Genomic DNA, 26,423 nt, shown 5'->3' with positions numbered 1-26,423 from the left:
GGTCAAACAGTCCACCTGTAGATCACAATAGAGGGTCAGGATATCTATTTCTGCTATTAAAGAAACCCAAACATATTTTTATCATGCTACTGTCTTCATTTTCTTACATTTTAGACAAATTCCACTCACGTATACAGTAAACAGCTATTGAAGAAATACTAATTTTCAGTTTATTCCTCATTAAATCCACATAGTAGTTGTATTGTTCAAAAATTTCAAAAGACAAGCACATTCCACAGATCTCAGCAGATTACCACCATAAGTAGAAAGTTCTTAAATTGGAAGACAAACATGTTTTACAGGAAATGTTCTCATATCAACTGAAAAATGTTTGGTATTCTTGCCAATTTACAATTGTGTAAAGCTGAAGATATTTAGGCTCAGTCAAGCAACAAGAGAATAAGCTGCTTGTTGGAAAGTTCATTTATTAAAAGCAGTAAACACAATGGCTGTAATTATTACATAGTACAAAGGCCACTTTCCTATGTCAGTGTCCCCTGTTCAAACCCCATCTGAGAAAAATAAATTACACTTGCAGGCCAAGCCCTCCTCTTCAACAGGAATTTACCAAGGACAAAGAACTTCAAAACATTGCTCATGCTCATGGAAAGCAGCTTTGACAGTCATATTTAAGACGTGCTACGTTAGCCTAGTCCTGCGCTTCACCTCATACCTGTTTTATGAGCTCACTGGAGGGATACTATTTTTCCCTGCTACTGCAATTCCTGTTATGAGTAGACACCTATAACAGAAAGTCATGCAACCAAGACCAGATCAAGTCCCACGGACAGAATTCATTAATCTTCCCTAGGCAGGAAGTCTTCCTGGAAAAAATAAGCTTTTAGGTAACAAGATTTTCATCCCTAACCATCATGCATGTTCTTCTAGCTGCTAGACTATGAATTATTTTGCCAAGAACTGTTTTCTTTCCTTCTACAAGAATTCCAACACCAGCTATACGTAACACTTCGCTTGGTTTGAGTACAAAAGTCACCTACATGAAAGGAAACAGTACAAGGATTTCAGAAGCTGAAGTTACTTTTTATATATCAGAATCCTTGTTTGCACAAGAATGTTTGAATTCTAAGCTTCCTAAGCCTTAAGAGAAATATTTAAGTAGACTATTTTTTAAAATACCTTTATATAACCTTTAGTTCTGAAAAAGTTTTATTCACCCCCACCAATCCCACTCCAAAGATCATAAAGTGAATTTCTTCTCTTGCATTCTTGCATTGTCGTCAGGTATTACCAATTTTGTGACCTGTATAAACAATTAGAACAAGGTAATACAGAAGCTGGGGGGGGTGGGAGTGGTGGCGGGGGTGGAAGACATTACAAAGGGTCAGGACCACTTGCCCACACTCCAAGTTTTGTATTATTCTTCATAAAAATTGGGGAAAAAATTGTTCTGCTCCATCCCAACTGTTATGACGCATGAGAAGGCTACTTTTGATTGCACAGGATACAAGATTTGAGATAAATAATTTTCCTTCTGTTTTGATTAAGCACTTGCTTCTGAAACTGCTCTCACGCTCATTTACGAAAAAAAGCTTCCTGAAGGAAAAGAACTGAGGGTGTGCCAGAAGAGAAAGGGACTGAGAAAATGGAGACAGTCAGGAAACTGGCACACACCCTATAATCTCCTGTCTGGTGTACTGCCAAGATTCGTATGTGTAGTGAGGCAACAGGCTACCCATCATCTGTCAGTCACAGCATCTAAAGTCTCAACTTGTCATACTGTTTCATTTCATAAGTCCAGTGTGGCTATTATAGTGGCTAGAAATTTGCAGTTTTTCAGTCTGACTTTGTTGTGTTTTTTTGGAACAAAATCATTCCTTGTCCTTTAGAGAATGTGAAATGCTGCTTCTTTTAAACTGCCTAACTTAAGACTTCCCCAACTTGCTTACCCTTGCATCCCCATCATTCACTTCCTCCCACACCCATCTGGCTTTCCTTCCTTTGGCCACTCTATGGCTTTATTTTAGAGACAAAACAGAACTGCACTGCTCAATAGTGATGAGTGCAAGTTTCTATTCTACTGTTCTTTAACTGTTGTCTCTAAAATATCTATTAATAAAACTGAGGAATAAAACATGTGCTTGACTGATCAATGCTGAGACAGTGTTTTATTAGCAGGTATTTGCTACAACTGATGTTTTTATAACAGACCTGATTTTTAAGCACCTTCACAAAAAATTACCTCAAAATAAACAAATTCACTTCAAAATACACTGTGGTCTTCCAGTTTGTTTCTGCTTAAAGGTGGAGAAAAACACAACTGAAAGTTCTCCCAATATTCACCATGCATTCTGTTTAGATGTGTTCAAGTCAGTCAGATTGTCTACATCTGAACAAACTTGGATCCCTCTTTTCACACTTATTATCAAAAAAAGAACCAGAATTCTAGTTCTATTCTAGTAAGGCAGCCACTGAATGCTGTTATTTCTATGATATTCTATGCGTGAAAGATATTTAACCATGTCAAGTTAGTATCTGTTCTCCTTGTATCTAAAGCTTATTTTAAATAGCAATTTTTAAGTGTCTAGTTTTACTTCTTTAACTATTGCTTTAAATAGAACATTTGCTAGCAACAAGTTATAGAAATTTACATTCCCATAGTCTGAAGTGTGTACTTTAGTAGGTTGATCTTTTGACCTCCCAGTGCTTTATTCATAGGATTTGTGCAAGTTTTCTTTCACTCCTCTCATGAGTGCATTCTGATATTTCAAAATGTCAACTGTTATATTTTTGGTCATCACCAGCACTAGCTCTGTAACCACACAGATTCAGATCCCTGTGGATCTCTAGAATTAGCTGTTCTTCCTATCAAAAGAAATCATGTTAGACCATGTAATTGTAACAGTATGAAGAAAGCATCCTCATAAAAAGGTTTCACTCTTTGCTCTGGCATAAGAAAATGGAGCACAAGTGCTAATGAGATGCTGAGTTTATGTGCTTCTCCTCCTCCCTCCTCCAGGCTAATCACTCTTCCTAGATCTGACAGCCAATTAGAAACAGTTGCTATACAGATACTGCAGTAGACAGGCTGCTCCAGGGAGATTTCAAAGAAGCTGTTGAAAGGGGAATTGACTGTTGAAGGATTGCCAAATATGAAAGGTTACAAACAGCAAAGGCAGCAGGCAGGAAGGAACCTAGAAAAGTAGTAAGGAAAACACAGTCTGCTCCATTACTGGGCTCCTGCCCATGGATCTCAAGGAGAGGGTAAAAGGTGAAGAAGTGATTAACTGGTTCACTGGTTACACAGTTGACAACTGCAAACAGACTTATGTCTGGGCAGATGGTTCTTAGGACTTAAAGAGTTAAGCCCAAGCTTTATCCTACTGAGAAGGGGAATTCTTAAGCTCCGTGAGCAAATTGGGTCATTCCTTACGAAACGAAAGCTGTGCCATGCCTGGCCACCAAGTGGTGCCATGGAGGTCAGAGGGGCTGTGACTCATACAACCTCTGGCACCCATTCGGACTAAGGAGGCTGCTGAGCAAACGTTGAGCTCACGTTGCTATGTAGACTAACCACCTCCAACAGCAAAAACACTGAATGATTTTTTTGAACCTTAAGACTCCAAGACTGAAAAACTGTGGAGGGAATGAAACTTCTAGGAATGCACAGACAGAAGAAATTCCTTGTCAAGGGGTGTGCAAGCCTTTTCTATGAAAGCAGTAAGAAAGAACATATAGTTTTATGTAGATTAGACAAATTGGTCATTCAAAGAGCTCATTGGGGAACTTGCTGTGTGAAGTACAAGAAGGGTACATATAAGGCAGCACATTTGACCTATGGGTAAAACTAAGCTTTCAGAAAATGGATCAGAGTTTCAACCATTTTCCATTAAATTGGAATCAACTGCTGTACAGCTGCAATGCAGTATTCCAATTCCAGTCTTTGAAAATATTTGTTTCATAAATTAGAGATTTTATAAAGTACAACAGATATGAAAAGAAATGCGTGTTTATCTTATATGAGAAGAAACAGTTGATATATACCTAATAATTTTGACTCTAAAATTTAATCTAGATATTCTCCTGTAACAGAATGTGAGTAATTTGCAATTCTTCCCCCCACTTCTCTAACACAATGTAACACAAAATACTCTTATTAGCCCAGCTGTTGCTGCAAGATGAGATTTAATAAGGAGATAAAAATACCTTTTTTGCACTTTCAGGACCCGCTTCATCAAAACGAAACCTGACAATACGGAAGTCTTTGCAATAAATTATTAATTCAGTTGGATTAAACTTAAGTTTTTGGTTGGGACCAAGGATCTTCTGCTTCCTCTTGGTTTCATTCACTGTAAAGAAAAGACAACGTTAATTGACTGTGTTTTCTAACTATAAAACACAAGACTGGCTCAAACAGACACAGTAATGATGCTACCAGTCGTTTCTCATTTAATAGTACATTTCTACTGTTCAAGTGAAGTAGCAAATCTACAGGTCCTCCTGTTCAATCTGCTCTCTAACAAGTGTCTGATTCAGTGGGGGTGAGAGCTGAGCTTGCTCTCTTTCTTTGTCCTGTACAAATTTCAGTCAAGTATTTTTGGTTTTGTTTATCCTTTTGCTTGTTTCTTTCAGCACAATCTATTAATTGATTGATTAATTGACATAGTACCCAATGCAGGTATCTTCTGGCTAAACCTAAGTACTTCCAGGAAACTCAGGTGTTTTAGGACACCTCCAGCTATACACCTGCAACGTAATTACCACTGAACAATCTCTTCTGCAGCATTGGTGAAAACCTCCTCGTAATTCCCATTAGTAAAAGCTTACGGTTCACTAAATCTAGGGTAAACCTGCCTAACAGAAGAACAAAAAACAATCTCCTCAAGTCCATGGCAGGAAGTAATGTCCTCTCCCTCTGAAGAGCCTCAAGTACCAATGGAAAAAACAAAACAGAAAGGGTTCCTAGAGAATTTCTACCATTTTTCCAATGAATCTGCAAACACTCTTGCTATTTGACAGTCTGGAGATGCACAAGAGTAATCTAGAATCTGTCAGACTTCAGGTTTCAAAATAAAAGCTCTCTGTAGCCCTCTCCCGTTTAGAAAGAACACATTTCATGTAAAAGAGGACGTAATTACTAGAACAATTACTCAAGGCTGGTTGGCTTTCCCCCCATATTTAGCAGAATTTGTTACATGAGCATTTGAGATGTTAAATAAGACTGTAATACTCCATTTATAAACATTTCTCCATACAAAACTGTCATTAACAGATTTGCAATATTGCTACCTTTTTGTGACTTGGTATTTCCAAAAAGGGCCACAAACATGAACCAATGCAATGTCAGCAGCAGCTACCTTCATTTAAAAACAAAACAAAACAAAACAAACCCACAAAAAATTTTTCATAATATTCTTCCTTAGATGTACATTAACCTTTTCACAGTGATTGCAACTAGCTTCCAGAGTGGAAACGGATTATTGAATAACTTTGGGCACTGAAAATTTGTAAGTAATAGCTTAAATTACCTAGAGTCAGAAAACCATGTCATTAACAACCCACACCAGAATCAAGATGTGAAAAATCTTAAGTCACAAGATGAAAAATACTCTTAAAAACGTGTTGGCCATTGAATCAAAAACTGGTTCTACAAGAGAAGTATTTTATAAATTATTTTATTAGATTAAGATGTCAATTGCTGCTTGTAGATTTTTGAGGACCACTAGCTACTAACTTGCTAAGAATTAGACAGGAGTAAAAACTGGAACATTTATGTTGTGGGATATCCCAGCTATGTGTAAATTGTGTAAGTAGTGTGCTTTTTGCAATGCAGTGTATTTAAATAGAAGAGATTCAGGGGTTTAGATAGAAAATAGTTGCTATTTGTACTGCAGTAAACAGGTGCCTCTCCTAGAGCTCCTGTTGATTCATTATTGTAATTAACTTCAAAAACAATATAAAGACCCAACGAAATATGTCTCCTGCATGGCACCTCAGGTTTAATTAATTTTTTAAGGCTTTCATCCTAATTTTAAATAAGCCAAATTCCTCAAATCAGGGAAGATTAATGACATAAAACCTAGCATGCAGTTAGAAGTTTAGAACTGAGTTAATTTAAAGACTGTCATCAAACTTAATTATTTTTGACATACCTGTGACAATCTGCTCAATGCACGTTAGTGGAACATCATGTTCACCAAGGAGGAGGTTTTTATAGTGGAATTTCTGAAACACATGAACCCATAGTCATTAACTACAGTTCTGCACTTTGCAACCAGATACACAGTACAACTTTGAAATTATAATAAAAATCAGGCATGCCTAGACTTTTCTGACATGTACCACCCTTGCCTATTCACAGGCAATTAGAGATTGTGGAAACATATCCCTTGTGCTGGGGAAGGTACACTAAACAGTTTAGAAAATCCAGTAAAGTCTGCAAACTAACCACTAAAATTGCACTGAATTTATTGGCCTCAGAAATTGCTACAATCTCAAGTGCAATATATATATATAAATAAAAATACATATGATACCTTGAAAAAAAATAAGCTTCAAACTATTTTTTAATGACAGAAAGAAAAAAATAAATTAGGTCTTCAGGAGTACTTTTTGAGAGATACTTCACATCCAAAATGACTTTTTAAGTAGCTTTGGTCAAACTTACCAACCACTACGGATTAAGCATTTATCTACTCTCACAGCTTTACACACGCCTAGTTAATGGAGCATTTCCTTTAAAAGCCCAAAATGGAATTGTAAACTCTACTGAAAACAACACAGCTCACAACTTGGACCTCCAGACACTACTGTATGCTGTGCTGTTCCAAAACTGATGGAGGTTATGAACGTCACATGTTCTGCTTTGACAAAGGCTTGATTTCTTTCTCCCCTTTTCTGGTCGGTAGTCTACAATGAAACTCATTTCACGGTTGCTTTGTCCTCCATCAGTAATGCCAATAAACTTGGATGCATTAAAGGCTTTGCTGATCTGACACTTGTCTAGCCAAAGGAACATTTGCAATTACGTTACTCCTCAAGAAAGAACATGTTTTTATATAATTCACACTTTGCCTTTCAAAAAACCACTTCCCAATGAAGCCTCCATAAACAGGTAAATAGAGCTGGCTGTATCTTCATACAGAATCTGCTCTCTTACGGTACTTTCACTGAAAGGATGGCACAGCACTACATTCCAAACAGGACAGTGGCACCTCATTATTCAGTCTGTTTGTTTATAAGGTATCATTTTCATCAGATTTGAGACTATATTCTATTTCCCTCCCTTTTACCTATCAAATTTGTTGTCATGACACAGTGATGCAAGTATAACAAACCTGTAGTGGCATTGGGTCGTCCGTGATAAAGGAAATCTTGAAGTTAGTGCAAACCAATTTGCCCCATAGGTCATACTGACTTGTATCTGTTGCAATGCATTTTCTTACAAAATTTACTTCATTTACCACAATTTCACCTAAAATAGAAAAAAAAAAAAGGGGAGGGGAAATGAGAAGCCTGTAACACTCTTGCAGGTATAACAACTCTAATCTGTAGTACCAAGAAACCCCCTTCTCTTTATTTGTTTCACATTTGTTATATACGTCTTCTGGGTAAACGTGGAGTTTAATTAACACCATTACAATTAAAAAAAAAAAAAAAAAAAACCCAAAAAAAATTCAACCAAATATCACTTTCCTTATACCCTAACATCAAAATCTGCAATTCTTTACTACTAAAAATGCACTTGCTTAGGCAACACTGTCCTTTAAACAAAGGCTTACATTCATAATCTTCAGCTACTATGTGTTTTTAAACCGATTAAGGTGATTTCATGAAAAAGAAAAAAAAAAAAACAACAGAACAACAAAAAGCCTAGAACTAACAGATATTAAACACTCCTCATCAGTTCAAAGTTTCTACTGTTACAATGTAATGTAGACCAACCATCTCCTTTTGCAAAACAGAAGCTGCAAATTAAGAAAATAAATTATGCTAATTCATCTGGGATAATCCATGACAGAAAAAAAGCACACAGTCAAATGAGACTGAGGACCATTTAAAATTAAAAAGTAAATAGTTACACATAATGTTACCTTTTAGTTCCACAACAGAGGATTCTGAAAGCTAACTATTACTTTCATTCCTATTTCAGGAAACTAACATGGCCACTTATTTTATTCCTGTATAGGGTTTCTCACTTCTATCATCAGATCAGCCACCACCTTTTGCTGCTGTCTAGCACAAACAGCGCAGGAGTAGAAGCGCATTCAAGAACAGTGTAATTTTATACTAGCTGTAGGGTTCTGTTTAAAAAAAGGCTAAGGACTGAAGATTGCTAAAGCCTAATTTGCCTGTAATAGGTTAGGCATATGCAGTCCCAGTTGCCCGAAATGTCATCTCAGAGTGCCCTACGCTTGCAGGAAAACAGCCATTTTTGGGGGTGGCTATAATGGCTGCAATCAGTTATCTGCATGTTCAGTGAGTATGGATACAGCTTTTAATGACTCTCTCCTCTGTCTCCTGATCTACAGGCAGTATTTTTGTCAGGTAGTTATCACTACACCCAAGTAACCATACGTCCAAAGAACTGCCTTGAGCATTCCAAATACTTCAGCACAAACACATCTTTTGCTAGTCTTGAGATCCAGTCTCTGCACATGCTCCACATCCTAAGCTATTTAGCTAAACTGCCTTGCTAACTCTCTTGCCCTAATACGATTAGGCATCAGCCTGGAAGTCACTAAGAGCAGCAATACAGTCCTTGCTTTTAGCTCATTTGTAATGAACAGCTACAAAAAATTACCAGACTAGCTCTCTAACACTGAGCTGGCAAATTATGTTCAGTATTCAGACTGTTTGAAGATACAAGTGAACAAGTTTCACTGACCTGTGGTTATCATATACATGCATAATCTATGCCAAAAGTGGCAAGAGTTGTGAAAATGCTCTAGAGTCAGATGTACAGTCAAATAGGCTTTTGAATTTGAAAAAAAAAAAAAAAACAAAACTAAAAAAAGGTCATCCTGAGAGCTTCAGTAGATACAGTTAAAAGTTCACCCAAGTTCAGCAAGTAAAAACAATGTCCAGTAATGGAGTACATGTGAATGACAAGCCCTACTTCTGGTCAATACTGTAAGGAAAACGTTTCAATACTTTTAATAGAGTCTGGACTGAAACTTCTTCATGCCTACAATTTTTTTCTAATAAGCTACTTGCTTAAATAACTGTAAAAGCCCAAACTGTATATCAAAGCACTTCCTTCTCACTGTTGACATGAATCTTCAATTATTAAATGCTGAATTCTCAATCACATTCTGTCTGTGAAGCTTTGCCTCTTCATGCAGTTGTTCTAAACCTAAATCATTTTTATTCTTCTCACTCTCAGCACCTCCAGCATAACACTGCATTTCTAATAAAAAGATACGGAGTGCCAAACACAGCATGAAACAAAGTGTAACTCAGTAGGTAATTTGTGTCTATAGAACATTCTCTTTTCTGTTATCAAGTGTCATATTTTTCAGTATCTCACAGGAGACTATCTTGCTAAAAATACGAGTTAGTATTGCAAAACTATTTCCATACTTCAAGTTCTTGATGCTACAAAACAGTAGAGAAATGAGAGATCCACGCAAACTTCTTCAATTAGAATCTACTGTAGTTTAAAACATGCCTGCTACATCGTCTTTACCAAAGCTACTCTTTTCTACTTCCCTCCTCCATCCCTCTTAATTGTGTGGCTACACTACAACACATTAACACTAGCCCGATTTTAGTGCAGCTTCATTTATTCTCATTTCATCCAACACAAATATAATGAGCAATATAAATAGGTGCAAACCTTTCAAACCTCACTCAGATTTAGGAAAGTAGATAACACAAATACTATGTGCTGGCCTTGCACAATGAACCTTTCTTGTATTAGTAGTTGAGTAGGTGATTTTTCTATACAAGTGTCAACAACAGAGCTATTCAGAGATATTACACTGCACATTTTTACAATGTAGCTGCTGCTTTTTTCCAGTAAACAGTCACAAGCTGTTCCAGACACGGAACAGCAGTCAACACTTCCATGTGACTCCAACAGTCAAAGAATGATCTCAGGAGACCAGAGAAGTTTGTCTAAACTCTGACAGGAAACCAGAAGAAAATGACAGGTTGCCACCCTTATATATAAAGCCTAATCATCTTTAATAAAAATATTTCTACACTGAATATATGAATCACAAAAATAACATAAGAGACTGAAGGATCTAGCTAGCTAATACACTTTCCCCATAACACAGCCTCAGAAACTGTTAAACTTCAGAAAAATTCTGCTGACTCTTCCAAAAGCACATACAACTTGACTGTTCCTTATTTTGGATGTTAAGAGACTTTGTGGTATACATCTAATCCATCACAATATACACCCCACTACAATCCAAACAAAATTCAGAGCATGCATGCATGGGAACTGGAGAGAGCACAAGCATCACTGGATTTGGCCTTCTCAGTGATCAGCAGGAGTGGTCTATAGGTGCCCCAGCTGTTGTGCAACAGCATCAGGTGTCTTCCCAGCCTGCAGCCACATGAAGTGATTCTGGTCTAGGCTTCAGGGCGATTTATTCTGCAAGATTTGAAAACAAAGTCCCTATGTGGTAACATCCTAAAATACAGGACGTTCTGCACCATTTTGTCGACAGTATTTTTGTCACTTTTCGTGCCATGCCCCACAAGATCAAGTTTGATGTTTTGTTTATTTTTATCTTATGACAGCAATAATTGGTATTTGGCATCAGGAACTCTGGATCTAATAACCTGCATACAAGCAGATCACACAAAATACCTAAAATATTTTCTTAGCTTTTTGCATGCTTCATTACAGTTTTATCACTATTTGTTGTCAGTAACAGGGCAATCAGGTAAGTCCATTTGCTAGATCTGAAAAACTAAGCAAGAAGTGCTAGAATTAGTACTACAATCAAACTCGTAACTGGGATTTTCCTCTTTCACCTACAAAGCCAGTTTTCATGTTTGCTGTTTTAAAATTCTGTATGATCTTAGCCGAAAATTCAAGAAACATGTCAGCAAAGAAAGAGATCTCAAGTAATTTCTACTTTTCAGTTGCACACAAGCAGTTGCCAAAGCCTTCTATCCAAAAGGGTTTCCAGCAGTTTTGCTGCCTATGAACACAGAATGAATACAGCAGAATAACTTATCTAAAACCATAGCTTTCAGGGGAGAAGGTTGACTGAAAAGCATCTAGAACCAGAACCTTACTTATGTACACAGGCTGAACACTATTCAGCAAATCTAAGGGTACTGGCTGAATACAAAAATGCTGCACAAAGAAATAAAACAACTGAGCAGTTTATGAAGCAACATATTAGTGCTGTGTTCTATATATGTAGATATACATACACACATATATATCAATACATACTAGTGCACACATGCAGAGGCATAACAAAATGCTAACACACAGTATTGCTAGCACATTAAGAACCTGGTGCTTGCTAGAGGCACTGAACAGCTGAAATCAGACTCTGTAAATGAATAATGCAAATCCTACAGGCTCAAGAAGTTTCCTAAGGGAACTTTTCCAATTCTGTCCCAGAAACTTAGGAATAGATTTATTTGCATAAACATTCTTTAATGAACACTGAAATTCTGAATCAAACTCTGAATGTTTAGCTGCATGTTCAAGGTCTAATAGACAAAAGGACAACAGAGTATTTAGTACTTCATGCAGACATATAATTCCTGAATTAATAAAAAATCTAACACCTGAATGCACTTAGGAAACTAAACTCCTGTTCCTCATCTCTAATGATGATAGTAATTATGCCCAATTGAGGCAACCAAAAAACATCTTATTTATGTGAAGGATACTCTAAAAAGGTCACAACAGAAAAGCTGAAGTTAAATCCAGCAGCCATTTAATCATTAAAAATGCACATTAATGATTTCACTTGTATTTATAAAGATGCAAATCTAAAGCTGATGCTAGGTGATTGGCAAAAAATTAACTTCTGTAAATTTCTGAGTAAGAATTTCCCATTAAAACTTCATTAATATGTAACTGAAATGTAGAACATCTTCAGCCATTCTGCTGCCTCCTCTTAGCTGCTCTCTTGTAAAGAAAATACCAAAATTGTATGAGTTTATTAGCATGCACCAAGCATTTAGATGTAAATGTCTCTAACCCACTTCTAAATGAATCTTCTGTTTGGTGTGCTCAGCCACTTCCAAACTTGAGAAAAAAGTATTTGTAAGATCACGAAATAATTGTCTTTTATCTCTGATTTTATGGCCTGTGAAGACAAAGAACCCAGCACGCTGTTGTAGATATCACCCATCCTATCTTTTACCCTCCTACTTTTCAATACTTTCACAATTAGTTAGAAAATAGACTACACTTAATCTTTTGTACATCTGTAGAATGGGAAAGAACAAACAAACAAAACTCCCCCACAACAATGACAGAAAACCAACAACCAAAAAAACCCACCCAAAACAACCCAAAGTCATAAAGTGTTCCAAAAGTACAATATTCTACTGGCATTAATTTTACAGCACTCTATTTGCATTAATTTTAATAGAAGCTAGTATTTTAATAGAAGCTGTCAAAAAAACCCAATCTGCAGTAGAATTTGCTTTGCCAGTCTGATTAGAAAAATTGTTATTAAAATATCATACATGAATATTCTACAGTATCATTAGTGTACTAAGAAAAAGTGAAGGAACATGACAAGAGCTTAGCTAAATTTTAGAAACACTCATGGAAGAAAAAATAGCAAAAAAGTAAAGACTTCTTGGTAGATGTCTTCATAAAAAAACAATTATTATTTTCCCATGCACAATAAAAAGATTAAAATCAGTATTTGCCAATAATGGCTAATCCATGCAAACCTTGCAAAAGGAACTGAGCACAGGAAAGATCTAAAACGAGAACTGCTTTTCTGAATTAGGATGGGATGCTCCACAAAAGCTTCCCCAGAAACGCAGGGAAGGACACAAGAACATAGAGCAGGCAACCAACAGGATTTCTCATGGCAAGAAGGGGACATCCATCGTGAGCAAGGTTCTCATTACCAACTAGATCCAAAACAAAGTATTGCAGTAGACTGAAAAGCTGGTGATGCTTACACGGTTGCCTTGATCCAGTGCTATAATCAACATTCACTCCTACCTCAACTCCTGTGGTGTCATTGCCACTGTGAAAAACTTAAGTCACACTAGAGAACTGATCCAGATGAAAATAATTCTAGCCATGTATTTTTCTTCCTATTTTTTTTTGCCAGTCCCAATTTCATCTGGATTAGGTCTCTGATCTAGCTTGTTCCTTTTTTGTACAAAAAAAAATGTCAGTACCAAGCACCTCATAGGAACATACACCTGTGAGGAGAGAAATGGAGTAATAAACAGCTCTTCTTGTATTTTTAGGCTAAATTATCACCAACGTCCTTCCCCCCCCCCCCCCCCCCCCCCGCAAAAAAAAAAAGGTGTTAGCAATGATTTGGTCAGAGTTCTGTAAAGTGAACAATAGACAAACCAGTGAGGTGGGAGAGTGTTCTGCATTTTGCTTATTTTAAGTGTGGCTAGGATAGATTCCCAAAGGCTAACTTTGACTAACCAATATAATCAGTAACAATTTGAGAGGACTCTGTTTTTCAGCCTGTTATTGTATGTCACCTACACAAGTTAGAGATGCTGTTCTCAGCTTGCAATATGTTACTGTGTCTATCTTAAATTACCCAGGTTAGTCTTAATAAATACATCAAATACAGAAACACATGTTTCATAGATATTAGTCCAGTGAAGACTCACTTCACTGGTCAGCTGTCAATTCCGAACCTACACTAACATTTTATCCTCTTTCTGAACTTTAATGACTTGTGGCGTTAAAAAAATGTGGAACAGCGTGGGCAGAAACCAATTACTTTGGAACTGTTTTGCAGAATGCACACACAGAAACATTAAAATATTTGATTTTAAAGCAGCATGTTCATCTTTCTACCTTTAAAGAATGGTTTCCATATCGCCCTACAGCTAGTCTACAGCAAATAAGAAAGCACTTTTGCAGATTTGTATAAATACTGAAAATATATTATCAGTCTGAAATTTTAAGAAACGCACTCTGTGTATTCAAAACAAAGCAAGCAGAACAAACTGACTTCATCCAGAAGGATCCACCTGTAAGACTATGTGAAATTAAAACTCTACATACAGACTGCCTTGGTAGTACTTACAGCATGCCAATCCTTAAAAAAAGTAAAAGCAAAACCAAAACAAGTAATTAACTCAACCCAAAGCATGCCTGAAAGTTCACTTTGAGTCAAACCAACAAAAAAGCTATAATAGAAAAGAGAATTTACCATATATTTACTGTAAGTGAGGCCTCATTTATTCTAAATATAAATCAAATGCTTAGTTCAGTTTTAAACCTTTTGCTATATGAAGGATTAGTTTGCAGAAAGCTGCTGTTTCTGAATTCAAATCTAGAATTTGAAACTCTTGTAACTGATTTAAATAAAGCTTTCAGTAATCTTCCTGATTGGAAAAAAAAGAAATCTACTTTAGAAAAGCTTTATGGGATTATATTATTTCCTAAACTGCCACTCTGATTTTCTAATACGGCTGTTCTGTACTGCTGAAAACAATTTCCATGCTCTTGTATGACACCAATTCCTGAAAACAAGTTGAAATTACAAAGCTATTTCACCTACTTATCTAATACCACACGTTAACTTTTAAAACAAATACATTATTACAGCAACACTTCAATTTCAAGTAAGAAACTTGATGCAGGGAAAAACCCCTAACCCTGCAATATGATGTCTTAATCAGCTACATAAGCAAGTAAGAGAGCCTTGGCTAGCATACCACAGCACTGGAAATAAGAATCAACAGCAGACTATGCTTTGGAAGCAATCAGAAATTGACTTCAAGTTCGATTCAGTTATTATCAGAAATTAGTAGGCTATCGCTACTCACCATCAACACATGAACATCCTTAACAGATCGAGCAATACCTTCTTGAATATCAACAACTCACTTCTGCATAAGACATGAAAAAATGCACTGGCTGTACTACCTGTACCAAGCAATTAAACAATCCCAGTTTCATCTCTGAGGTATTAAACCAAAATGAATCCTACTACACAAGACAGGCAGACCTGATGAATCTCTGGTGTTATGCATGAACCTCATTAACTTGGTCCCTATTTCTTACCCCTGCCCTGTCACAGCACTGGCATCATACACTCACACTGCAACACCACGATCTCTGTTCTCCAGCTCTGGACACCACAAAACAAATGGAAATGCCAAGAAACACATGCAGGGATTCAAAGCAGACAGGAGAGAACATACCCGAAGTACTAATCCATAAGGGTGCCTCACCAAAAAGTGTACTTTCCTTCTATTACAAGATCTGTTGCAGCTGCTTTGGAACACATGACTTAACGTGCCGAAGATTTTCAGAAAGCAGGAAGGAAAGAAGTAAATAGAAAAAGATCTGGGAAGCTAACTTGCAAAAGAATCAGACACTTCTAAAAGATTAAATTCCATGATACAGAGTGAAAAACCTCCCACTGTTAAATTTCTACTGTCAGTTGCCTATCTAAGGGCACACGTATACAAAAAAAGCAAATGGAAACCAAAAAAGCAGGTGGTAAAGCCAATTAGACTGGCATTATTAGACAAAAGCCAAACATACCCAGTAGCAAAAATCTTGATATGCAATTCCACCTCAACAAGAACACATCTAGAGGGAAGCAAAACAGAGGGGACATACCACAGTCTGAAAATTACGAATCTCATGGAATGGGGGAACACAGCTTGATGTTTGCTATGTCATAAAAGAACTAGGATTTATCCAAGGAAACCAGAAGATAGGAAGTTCAGAACAGACAAATAAAGGTAGTCTAAAGCAGCATGTAATTAAATTGCTGAAGTTCTTATCAGATAAAGCTCTGGGTGACAAAATTTATGTGGCCATAGAAAGCAATCAGATAAATTCATGCAAGAAAAATTCAGTAAGAGGAATTAAATATGATAGAACTGTCTCTATGATAGAACTGTCCTCACTTGGATCTCCCCATTATGTTACTCTGAGAGGAAAGTCCCCATGCCACAGACTGAAGGAAATAGGGAGGCAGAACAAGCAGCTGGGAGTGTTGCTTGTCCTGTTCTTTCTTCTTCCTACACACCTGCTGGCAGCCACCATCAGGAAGAGGAGACATCTGACCCCGTTCAGCCATACTTACAACCTGTTTATAAAACCACCAAGGGTGTGATTGCACACCAGTGATGGCACTGAGGTTGACTTCTGCAATGGGATCATGAAACACGGTGTAACACAAGTGACTGAATAACTGCTTTGCAACAGCAGCTCACCACCAATATTCCGATAAATTAACGTCACCCAAGTCTTAAGGATAAAAAAATTACTATTCTAATTCAGCTTACTTCTAAACAAAAATTAAACCATTTCTAGCTGTCTTTTTAATAACTCCGTCTACTATCAAATTAGTAGTATACTGAACAACACTTTAAAATAATTAGTACAAGTGGGTATTAAGATTCAGGAGGAACGATCCATTTCTCACACTTAATCAGATATTCCGTTTGTTACATAAACCTCCTGCAGAACATCCTGTGTGAGCAACAGTGAGGACCTTTCTGCCTGATCTTGCCTGAACCACACTGCAGCACTGCTTCCAGTACAGACAGTAGACTGGTTCATTATCTGTTCATACTGCACCTCTCTGCACACTGCTCTGCCATCCAAATCATGAAAACATGCACTGCATTGCATTCCAGTAATGTATGGAGTACAGTTTTCTCAGAATGCTTAAGGTGCTGTCTCAAAAATCCTACAAACCTGTGGAAAACAGGCTACAATTCATTACCAGAACAAAACACACCCTCAAGTTTAACAACTTCGTTCTCCCATGAAGTACAGAAGCTAACTTCCTACTAGCCAGGCAAGGCACTGCAACAGACCATCAGGTAGACCACTCTTTGACACACTTATAAAACAAGCTATACAAGCAAAGGAAAAAAAGTGAAACTGCTACACAGGCCAACTCTTTGACTAACTCTTGATCAGAGAGCTACACTAGGAGAAAAGAACTTAAGAAAGAAAAAGAAAAAAAGTTAACTCCATCTTAAACCTCTGTCAAATATTTTAGAATGAAATGATACCAAATTCTAGAAAACTATTTGCTTTTCCATACTGTAGTATGAGTGCTGCCACTTACAACCAAGTTTTTTCCTTGCTTTAAATGATGTTTTTTTGCTTTGCCTAATACACCACCCTCCTCAGGGCACAGAGTTCCTTGAGAATACAGGGGGTTTGTTCCAAAAGCTGAAGACATGCATCCTTATTCCTCTGCCCACCAGGGGAAACTTTAAAAAACAAACTCAACAGGTTAAAAGTTATTCCAATGTAAACCACATTTTAAATTTTTTTTTTAATTTTAAAATAAAAACCTCCTCATTTTGTAACCTGATTCCTATTATTTCCATGTCTGGAACTCCCTCTTCTAACATCTACTGCACAGAAATACAAGTTAGACATAGGGTATTTAGTTACTCTGCAATTTCAGTTTTCAGTAAGCTACTCCTTAGGAATCAAAAGCTTAACACAACTATTTGCAGTTTTCCAAGGTCACTAAAGCCAGTAACTGCTTGTGCTAATAGAATTTTAATTCCAAAAGAATTAGAGAGACACAGTAAATATTCCACCATTCGTGTTTAATTCTGTTCCTTAATAACTATTAAGGATAGGATATGAGGAACACTATACTCAAACTGTACTTGCAAGGGAGTACAAGTCAGCCTTCATATAATTAAATGAGTTGGAATTTGGCCAAAAACTTGGTTTATGACAAATCCAAAAGCCAGTCTATCCAGCAGTACAATGTGTACTTGTTTATACAGTATTCTACTGCACCATTTGATGACAGAAAGAAAATGCATTTAGGCCAGTGCTTAACTTTAAACAGCAAGAGCTGCATTTAAATCATTTAAAATAAGTCACTCCTAAACTCCCCACCCCATACAGACCAATGCTCACAAGAAAGACAGTATTTTGTCAGAGCTGCTCTGTGGCTGTACACAGCAGAGAATTTTATTACGACAATAATTCCAAGTAATATAACGATACAAAGATGGAAATGTTAATTCTGTGGCAAGTCACACTCTTTCAGTTGGTTTCTGTATAACCTGGGGCAGCTTACTACAACCATCCCAAAAGCTATCAAATGCTGATTTCAAAGATAGCGCAGACAAGGGAAATGATGCAAACGTGGGATAATTATAAGCTGGTTGAGAAAAACAAACCCAGTCAGCACCATTTTAAGTGTACCTCAGACTTTCACAAATAATGAACCATGCTGCAAAGAGTGACTGAGTGGAAGTTGTTTTCTCTAGCTGCTCATGCACTTGTTCCACAGTCGAGGCTGGAGCAAGATGTGTTACATTTTGAGAAAGCAGTCTCCTACAGCCTTGCATTTTCTGTGGAATGTCTTAGAGAAGAACATGCAGTCACTTCCTTGTGAGTCAAAGGCCTTGGATGAATATCAACTGCAACACCACCAATAAGATGCCAAGTAGTAAACGAAAGTTTTGCAAACAAAAATAACTATTTCAAATACTGAACAATCTTAGCAATGAATTTTAAGGTATTCATGCCTCAAGAAAAATCTGTATTACTTTGTTTCAAGAAGAGCATTAGTCAGTTATTCACTCTTTCAGTTGAACCTCTTTCAGAGTGTTTCGGCCACTTAAGCTTAAGGTACCTCAATGGACTATATCACACATCAATTAGTACTGCTTGATTAACAACAGTCCTATATGAAGCAGTGACAGAAATAATTCAAAAATAACTTTTTTATTCTATTGATGACTTTTAAAGTTAATATTTTTTTATCAACTTAGACAACATGACAGCAAAAGCTTTCTACATTATTATATGTGTATAAATTAATTTCTATTAACATATAATCTCAATGCTAAGAAAAAAAATGCAGTATTTATCGTTTTAAATTCAAAATTACTCTTAGAAACAGCAAGTCAGATTTATTAACGCAATGTACACTTAGCAATAAAAGTAATCTTGGGAATAGTTGGTTGCTTCTTTGGCATCTGAAAAAGGCTCTTTGCTAAAAATGTCATTTACCAAAGATTATTTCTTATTTATATAGAAGTCATGAATGTCTTACATTTTTATAGATATGTAATTATGAACAACGATAAAAACATAGTTTTTCTCATCCATGCACTGAAAAGGTTATTCTGCCTAGGTTTAAAGACACTTGCAAATTCCAAAATTATGTAGCAGTTGCATATTAAGTAAGAATAAATGAACAAAGATGACATTAGAAGTTTTCCAATGCAGAAGTCAACCAGACCTATCTACTGGACATTCTCTGACTATTTTCCTTTATAATATAACTACCACAGATGCTATGATAGAGTTCTGCACACAGGTAAAGGCCAAAGAAATCAATAATCACATTTATCCAGGGAGAACAATTTACGTTTTACCAATTGTAATAAACAAAATACTTAAACATATCTTTGTTGAGCTATCTGTCAAGTTCCTGATTTATACTTACCTGGCAAAAGTACTGGTTCCAGTTTTTTAATCCTTGGTTCTGATGTCATATGGTCTTCAGCCTGAAAAATAAAAAGGCGGGGGGAATTTAGTTAAGAATCAAATCTTTTCAGCCAGAGACAACTCTGACCTGTTTGGGCAAAAAGGAAAATCTTTTTAACTAAAAAAGCTGATTTTAAAGAGCTAGGATCCAATCACAGCAACAGTTTTCTGTAAAGGTATTAATATCTTTGTGTACATTTAGCCTTCCACCAGAAGACTAACAAAATATTTAAAGTGCTAACATGTAACTGATTGTGTAACCTAGGCTATAACAAGTCACAGGACAAACTAAAAGCTTGACATTTCATACAGGCTTTTACACAGACATGGACCCTCATGTTTGCTCAAATCTACCAAATTTTTTCCTACATTGTAAAGTTATGCACGTTAAAATATCCAAAAAGCCAAGGCTTAGAAGGCATACATGATGTGCCTACTTGCATTTTTATTCCAAACCTTTAAAATAAAGGTATTTTTATAAAAAGACCAGAACCTTCAGTGAAATGCCTATGATTCCTACATCATCAGTGATGTTGCCATTTCCCAGGACAATGAATATCCAGAACAATGTTGCATCAACATTTCACTATTACTGACAAATTGTGAAAAAGCAAAAACGAGTAAACATGTCAAACGTGCTAATAGAAGCAGCCCTGCCTTGTCTAAAATAAGACTCATACTCTGTCAGCTGCACATGCAGACCACATCCTGGTGTTTCTGCTAGATACACTTGGTACTATATGTGGTATGTCTAGTATTCTACTAGATATTCATACATATGCTTATATTCTTAAATCATCGGCCGAGTTTTAAATGTGAAACGACAGTTACAGTGAGAGTTTACTCATTTGCATAATAAACAAGCACCAGCTGCCTTCTCCTCAGAGTACCCCGCGGTGTGAACGGGGGTAACACCGATCCCACTCGGCACGAAGAGGAAAACAAGCCCTAAGACCTGAACTTCCCAAAATCGCCTCACATTGGCATGTTCTAATCAACACAGGACTTCATTGTGATAAACATTCTGTTCCTTGACCGAAGTTTGGGCTTGTCATCATCACAAGCTCGCTTCATGGTTTGTATATGACTTCAAAGGCCAACAGGCTACACTTCAAAACGACTGCACAGCTTTTGTTTCCCTGCGTGCTCTAGCTCTTCCGTGCTGGTGCTGCTTTACTTCCCCGTGGGGTCGGTAACCTGCAGCCCAGCGTGGGAGCAGATCTGCGCAGAGCCCCGGGGCGCCCCACGGGCCCCGTTGCGGGCCGGCCTAGTCCCGCCGCGCCCGGAGGACTGCCCCAGCAGGGGCACCTCGGTCAGGGCCGGAAGGGAAAGAGCCGAACAGGTCGCTAACGGAAATAAAAGGCTGTTACCTGAGGCAGTGGCAGAAGGTAGGACTTGAAGGTAGGTTTGGGTTGCTTGAGAGAAAACATTGTCGCTGCCGGCGCAGACGCCGGCGGGCGGGAACGCAGAGGCGGCCCGGGAGACCCCGTCCCGCGGGGACACGGTGTCGACGCCCGCCGGCTCAGGCGCGGCGCCCTGCAGCCACTCGGGGCTGCGCGTTCCCAGTCACACGGCAGCGGCCCCGGCGGGCGGCGGCAGGGGCGGCCCCTGCGCACCCTCCTTCCCCAAGGGAGGAGTCAACGGCCTGGGCAAGCCCGGTGTGGAGCAGTCGCAACCCGTCATGGAGGCTCCCGCGACTCCCTCCGCCTCCCCGCGAGGGCAGATCGCCTAGGCGGCCCAGCGGCTCTCTACGGCCAACAGTGGCCGAGCAGCGGCCCCGTCGCGCGCTGGGCTAAGGCGGGCTGTGCCGGGGCGGCCATATTGGGGGAGCGAGGAGGTTGGGGCAGCGGCCTGCGTACGGAGGCGCAGAAGGCCCAAACAGCCGCGGCCGGCGAGGCCGTTTAGCGCGCGTCAGCAGACGGGTGGTGAACACCTTGTCCACTTATAATGGAGGCTTCTTATAACGGTAGTTACCGCCCGCGCTCCTGCTTCTGATTAAATGGACAGCGGGTGGCAGTTACTGAACCTCAGCGGCTCCCTGGCGGAACTTGCTCACATCCCGTCCCCTGTCGGGGTGGAGCCTCCCGAGGGCAGGCCCGGAGCCACGGGTGAAAGCTCTCGCTCCTCTAAGGCAAACGGCGAGAGAGTGCCCTTCTTCAGGCCTTCGTGAGAGGGTCACACTGGCAGGGGCCTTCGCGGAGGGCGTATTAAAACGAGAATTGAGGCAGATTTTTCACAGTGTGGCTTCTGAGCCGTTTGGAGACTGTGAAACCTCTGTATGGGGCCTGCGAAAGCAGGGTTTTATTGCGAGGCAGGGTTGTCTCAGATCAGTAAAATCCAGCTCCTGCATGAATCGATATCCTGTGGCTGAAACGTGATTCACTTCGTACAAGAAGTGACAGAACTCGGAAGCAGTAGTTGATTCTAACCTTCTCATGAAGGCCTGGAAAAGGGGCACAAAAATTACAAATGTAGCACCCAGCATCAGCCACAGGGTCTTTCTCTACTACTTACGCACATTATGTTGCATCACAGCCCCTGGGGATTTTCTTGGTGGAGTTACAGAGTGACTGTTCAAAAAAAGAACAGAATTCAGGGCACAATATGGATTCCCAAACTTAGATGAGATGCCCCACAGGTGCCAGCAGGGAAGTTTGTTTGAAAGAGGAAGAAAACAACCCCCTGGTACCTGCCTAGATTGAAGAAAGAAGTATGTGTGCATACATTTAAAGCTATTCAGCAGCCCAGGGGAGAACACCAGCAAGCACCTCTGTAACAATACACAACTCTTGTACTTGCAGGTGGAGAAGATAAAAACAATCGCATTGTGCAGTTATTTTAAAAGAAGTGCACCTGCTTGCACAAAAGGTCCCATCTTATTTGGAGTTGGCAGACAGCTCCCTTCACTTTATGCTGTATTTTCACATACAAGATTTTTATTTTATGCTGCGAACATCATTGCCTAAGTTCCATGACTCAGCCTGGCACAGCCACAGGCTCAGCCCCTGTTCATTTTAGACAGTGCACTGTGCTGTAGAAGCTGCTGGTGGTGTAATACTGAGTGCTCAATAGTGCTGTCAGAGCAAGCCACAGCTTCTCTCAAACTGGTGACTTACCCGTTTCTCAAGCTAAATCCCTTAGATATTCGATAAGTGAGAAATACTGCAGGACTTGCAGTCATCTTTATTATTCCTTAAAGTTGGTTGTTTTGGGGTTGTTTTTTTGTTTTGTTTTGTTCATATTCACAACACTTGAAATTAAAATCAGAAAAGGAAGAAGAGAAAAGCATGGGGGCAAGGAAGGCAGCAACTGCTAAAATCAGCTAGGCTTGAAACTGCATGTTAAAAAAATTGCCAGTGATATTAAAAACGTCAGTTATTTATACTAAATCAGAATTACAAGAGTGTCTCTGCATCACTACAGAGCCTTCTCGGGAGTAGCTGCAAATGCACTCTTAATCGTGAGGTAATAGGCAGAGGATAGCACAAACTGCCATTAAGGACTGCACTGACATTTAAGTTGCAGTGCTGTTTTAAAAAGGAACAAACAAAATCAAGCCCAAGCTCTCAGTAAGCATAAGATCACAGAACTTGTGAGGATTGGAACTGGTCACAAGTTGCCACTGGAAGAGTTTTATGCCAGTGGAAGGAGAAAGTTGACAAAAATGCATATTTTTTGAGAAGCAAGTTAATTCTGTCACAACTTGCAGTGTCATACAAGCAGGCAATGCAGACAGGCAGAGCAGGACATGCAAGCAGGGCAGGGTAAGGCAGGCAGGGAAGGGCAGGTGGACAAGGTAGGAAGGCAGGTCAGGCTAGGCAGGCAGGCTGGGCAGTCGGGGGTGTAGGGCATGCAGAACAGGCAGGGAAATCCTTTGCATCCTCTGACTCCTTTTTGGCACTCACCTGCCTGCTCATCTGCAGCCGGTTCTGCTAAACCAGAGGTTTGAGAAGGCCGTTGCTCAATGAGAACAGGCCTGAAAACTTCTTCAGTGGGAAGCTAGCTATGCACAAAGCTAGCTGAACTGAGAAGACTGCAGATGTCTATTTCTAGTCTCATTAATCTAAAAAACATTTTTTACTCAGTGCAGTTATTTTCCTTGCCTTAACATTGTTATTCAGTGGTATCTCCTGTGTGCTACCCTGACCAGGACCCTTGCACTTGTTCACTGTCATGACCCTCCCAGAACCAGCCTGGCCTGCTCTCCTAGTAACATCACACTCCATGTGCTGTGTGGCAGTTTCCTGGGGACTCTTTTTTACATACAGTGCAAATTGGTTTTAACAGTAAAGATAATTATCTACTTAGCTATGGCTATGGTTCATAAGCTGTATTTACTGCACATCAGATTAGGTAGCTTCCTAAAAGTTCTGGTACAACCTCACAAGACCACTCTGTGGTTGGGGAGGTACTTTGGCTTTGTGCAATGCATGAGGGCTGGGGTTAAATCAGAACAGATTTTTGTAATGGTGCCTTTTGATCTCTCAGCAGATTAGAGAATGGCTTTCATTAGACATATTCAAGAACAGGTTAGACCACCATCTGCCACTGATGCTTATCAACATTGCTGAACTTGCTTCAGTGAAGTTGATCTCTTCCAGGCCTGTATTTCTATGACAACTTCTGTGTTTTCATAGCTTTCTGAAGAATGGTTCAATTATTGGTTTGAACTCCAAGACACAAAGACATATGTGTTGTCTGACTTCATGACTGAGCTATGTGCCCAGAGCTACAGCGAGTATGTGGCAAGTCTGCAAAGTCAGGGATTGACTCACTGATGAAAGTCTGTTCTAATTTTCACTGAAAGCATTACCTGGACACCTCCTCACTTGAGCACTCAATAGTTTGCATACCCAAGTTGCCTCAGCCTGTACTCAGAAGGTGTGGCCTTTTTCTGGGGGCTCATGAGGAAGCCAGCTCTACAAGTCTGTGTTACGTCTTACAGACAAGAAACGTTATGCCTTGAATTTATTAAGCAAGTGGAAAAAAAATAAATCTCTTTCTTGAGTATCCTTGATGAAAAATATTTTAAATGTGATTATTTACACAAAACAGCAACTTTGGAAGTCTTGGCCAAAGATATACAAAAGTTTTAAAAAATATGCAAAGGTTTTAGTTTCTTGAGGTATCTCAGGGGGAAAAAAAATCCTTCTCATGGCACATCTGTGAAATGGGGGTAGTATTCTTCATGTGGAGATTTAACACTGTTGAACTTTGCTATGTTACATAAGGGTACTTTTCTTGTTGATCATCAGGTAGTTATTACTTGCCTAGAGTTATTTGGAACTATTCACTGGTAGAGTGATCCACCTTGGCTTGGGCTATTTTACATAGATGTTGTGCTAGTGACTGTTAGATTACCAGTGCTCCTAAACTAAAATCCAATTTTTTTTCCATAGCCACTTTTGAAGGCTGTTGGTCTGCTCAGATAATGGCATGATTAGCACAGTAAGAAAATGGAGATGCTTGCGTCTAGAATTATGCAGGATAAAGCACTGCAGTCTCATACAGGTTTTAATGTTGTAGAGATAAAGGAGGAGCAGCAGATGAAATGAGGCAACTCCTTTTTCATGAACACCAAGCAAAAGGAGGATACAGGCACTTAAATATTTTGGCTGAACTGCAAAGAGTGATTTAAAGCCTATTATGCATTAGAGTGCATCCACTCTAATGTTACAAAGATTCAACCACAAAGCACAGCTTTTCCATATCAAATTTTGTTTCTGCAGAGAAGGCTAAATGTTCAGAAAAGCAAAAGACGGAAGCAGTTATAAGGAAATCTGTAGTTCTTGTTTTTCTTCTCCTAAGGCTTGTGCTTTGTCAGCCTGCAATCCAGATTACTGCTGTGTACTGTTTTTTGACAATTCCAACTACCCTGGACCCTGCCACCAGCTGAAATTGACATTAAATTTTCGTATCAACCAGGTCCTCGCATCTGTTTTGCCATTCTGTCTGATGCTGGATCCCAGTGAGGGACGAAAATCCACTATTAGGCTGAAATATTCAGCTCTGGTGATCACTGCATGCAGTACAACATTTATCTGAAGTGGCTGTAGTAAGAGGGAAACAACTCTGGGGCTAATGTAGCCTCATAGCATAGTAAATAGATTATTGTCACTGCTAATAACAGGCTACAGGCTTTATGCTTGTCAGGACTGTTTTGTCTGAACTTGCATTAACCTGCTTTGATCTGTGCCTTCATCTGGTTAGCTGTGGAAGCAATTTTCCTAATGACTAGAAAATTCATTTGAAGGCCAAGAAAAACAAGAGAAAGTTGGTAGCAAACATAAAAATGCCCCTAAGCAAGAAAAAAATAAGGAAAACAGACATCAACATCATGTTCATCCTATCAAACAGCCTTGGATGCTGACTGTTGGCAATATTTTCTCACTACCCCCATTGTAGCCCATTGGACCCAGAGGATCAGTGCCAGTGTGGGCATAACATCCCAAAAAAGGGGGTAGATAGTAGGAAGTGTCCATATGCTGATTTTACCACACTGTTTTTTTTTCCTGTAGTAGTATAATAGCATTCTTTTCTCTCTTCAACTGTCCTCTCTTGCAATTGGATCTAGACTAACAATAATTCATATGTTAGACTGTTAAAATTTGTTACACTAAGTATAAATTCCTGACTTTACATACAAGACGTGTCTCCTTTTTGCTTGTAACAAGATTTTGAGTGTAAGACTAGTTCAATTAGAACTGACCAGTTGGACAGGACAATGGTACAGAAATTATATTCTGGAGATGTCACTACTAGGTGGGACCCCAAGAACATGTCCAGCTGCTGCTGTCACTCTGAAAACTCATTTTCT

General features: G+C 38.9%; 1 protein-coding gene across 1 annotated transcript in view; it reads right to left on the bottom strand.

The window, feature by feature from the left end:
* MTMR10 (myotubularin related protein 10) overlaps positions 1 to 25,315 on the bottom strand; it is a 39,721-nt gene extending 14,406 nt beyond the window's left edge. Inside the window, 5 exon segments of the mRNA XM_054387765.1 lie at positions 4,165 to 4,307; positions 6,111 to 6,183; positions 7,296 to 7,432; positions 19,566 to 19,625; positions 25,261 to 25,315. Of these exon segments, the coding sequence (XP_054243740.1) occupies positions 4,165 to 4,307; positions 6,111 to 6,183; positions 7,296 to 7,432; positions 19,566 to 19,625; positions 25,261 to 25,315 (468 nt within the window).
* Positions 25,316 to 26,423: the final 1,108 nt, after the last annotated feature.

This window comes from Indicator indicator, chromosome 16 (genome assembly GCF_027791375.1).
Source record: "Indicator indicator isolate 239-I01 chromosome 16, UM_Iind_1.1, whole genome shotgun sequence".
In the NCBI taxonomy this organism is placed as follows: domain Eukaryota; kingdom Metazoa; phylum Chordata; class Aves; order Piciformes; family Indicatoridae; genus Indicator; species Indicator indicator.
Note: the sequence above shows the minus strand (reverse complement) of the source record. Positions and strands in the feature narration are given on the sequence as shown.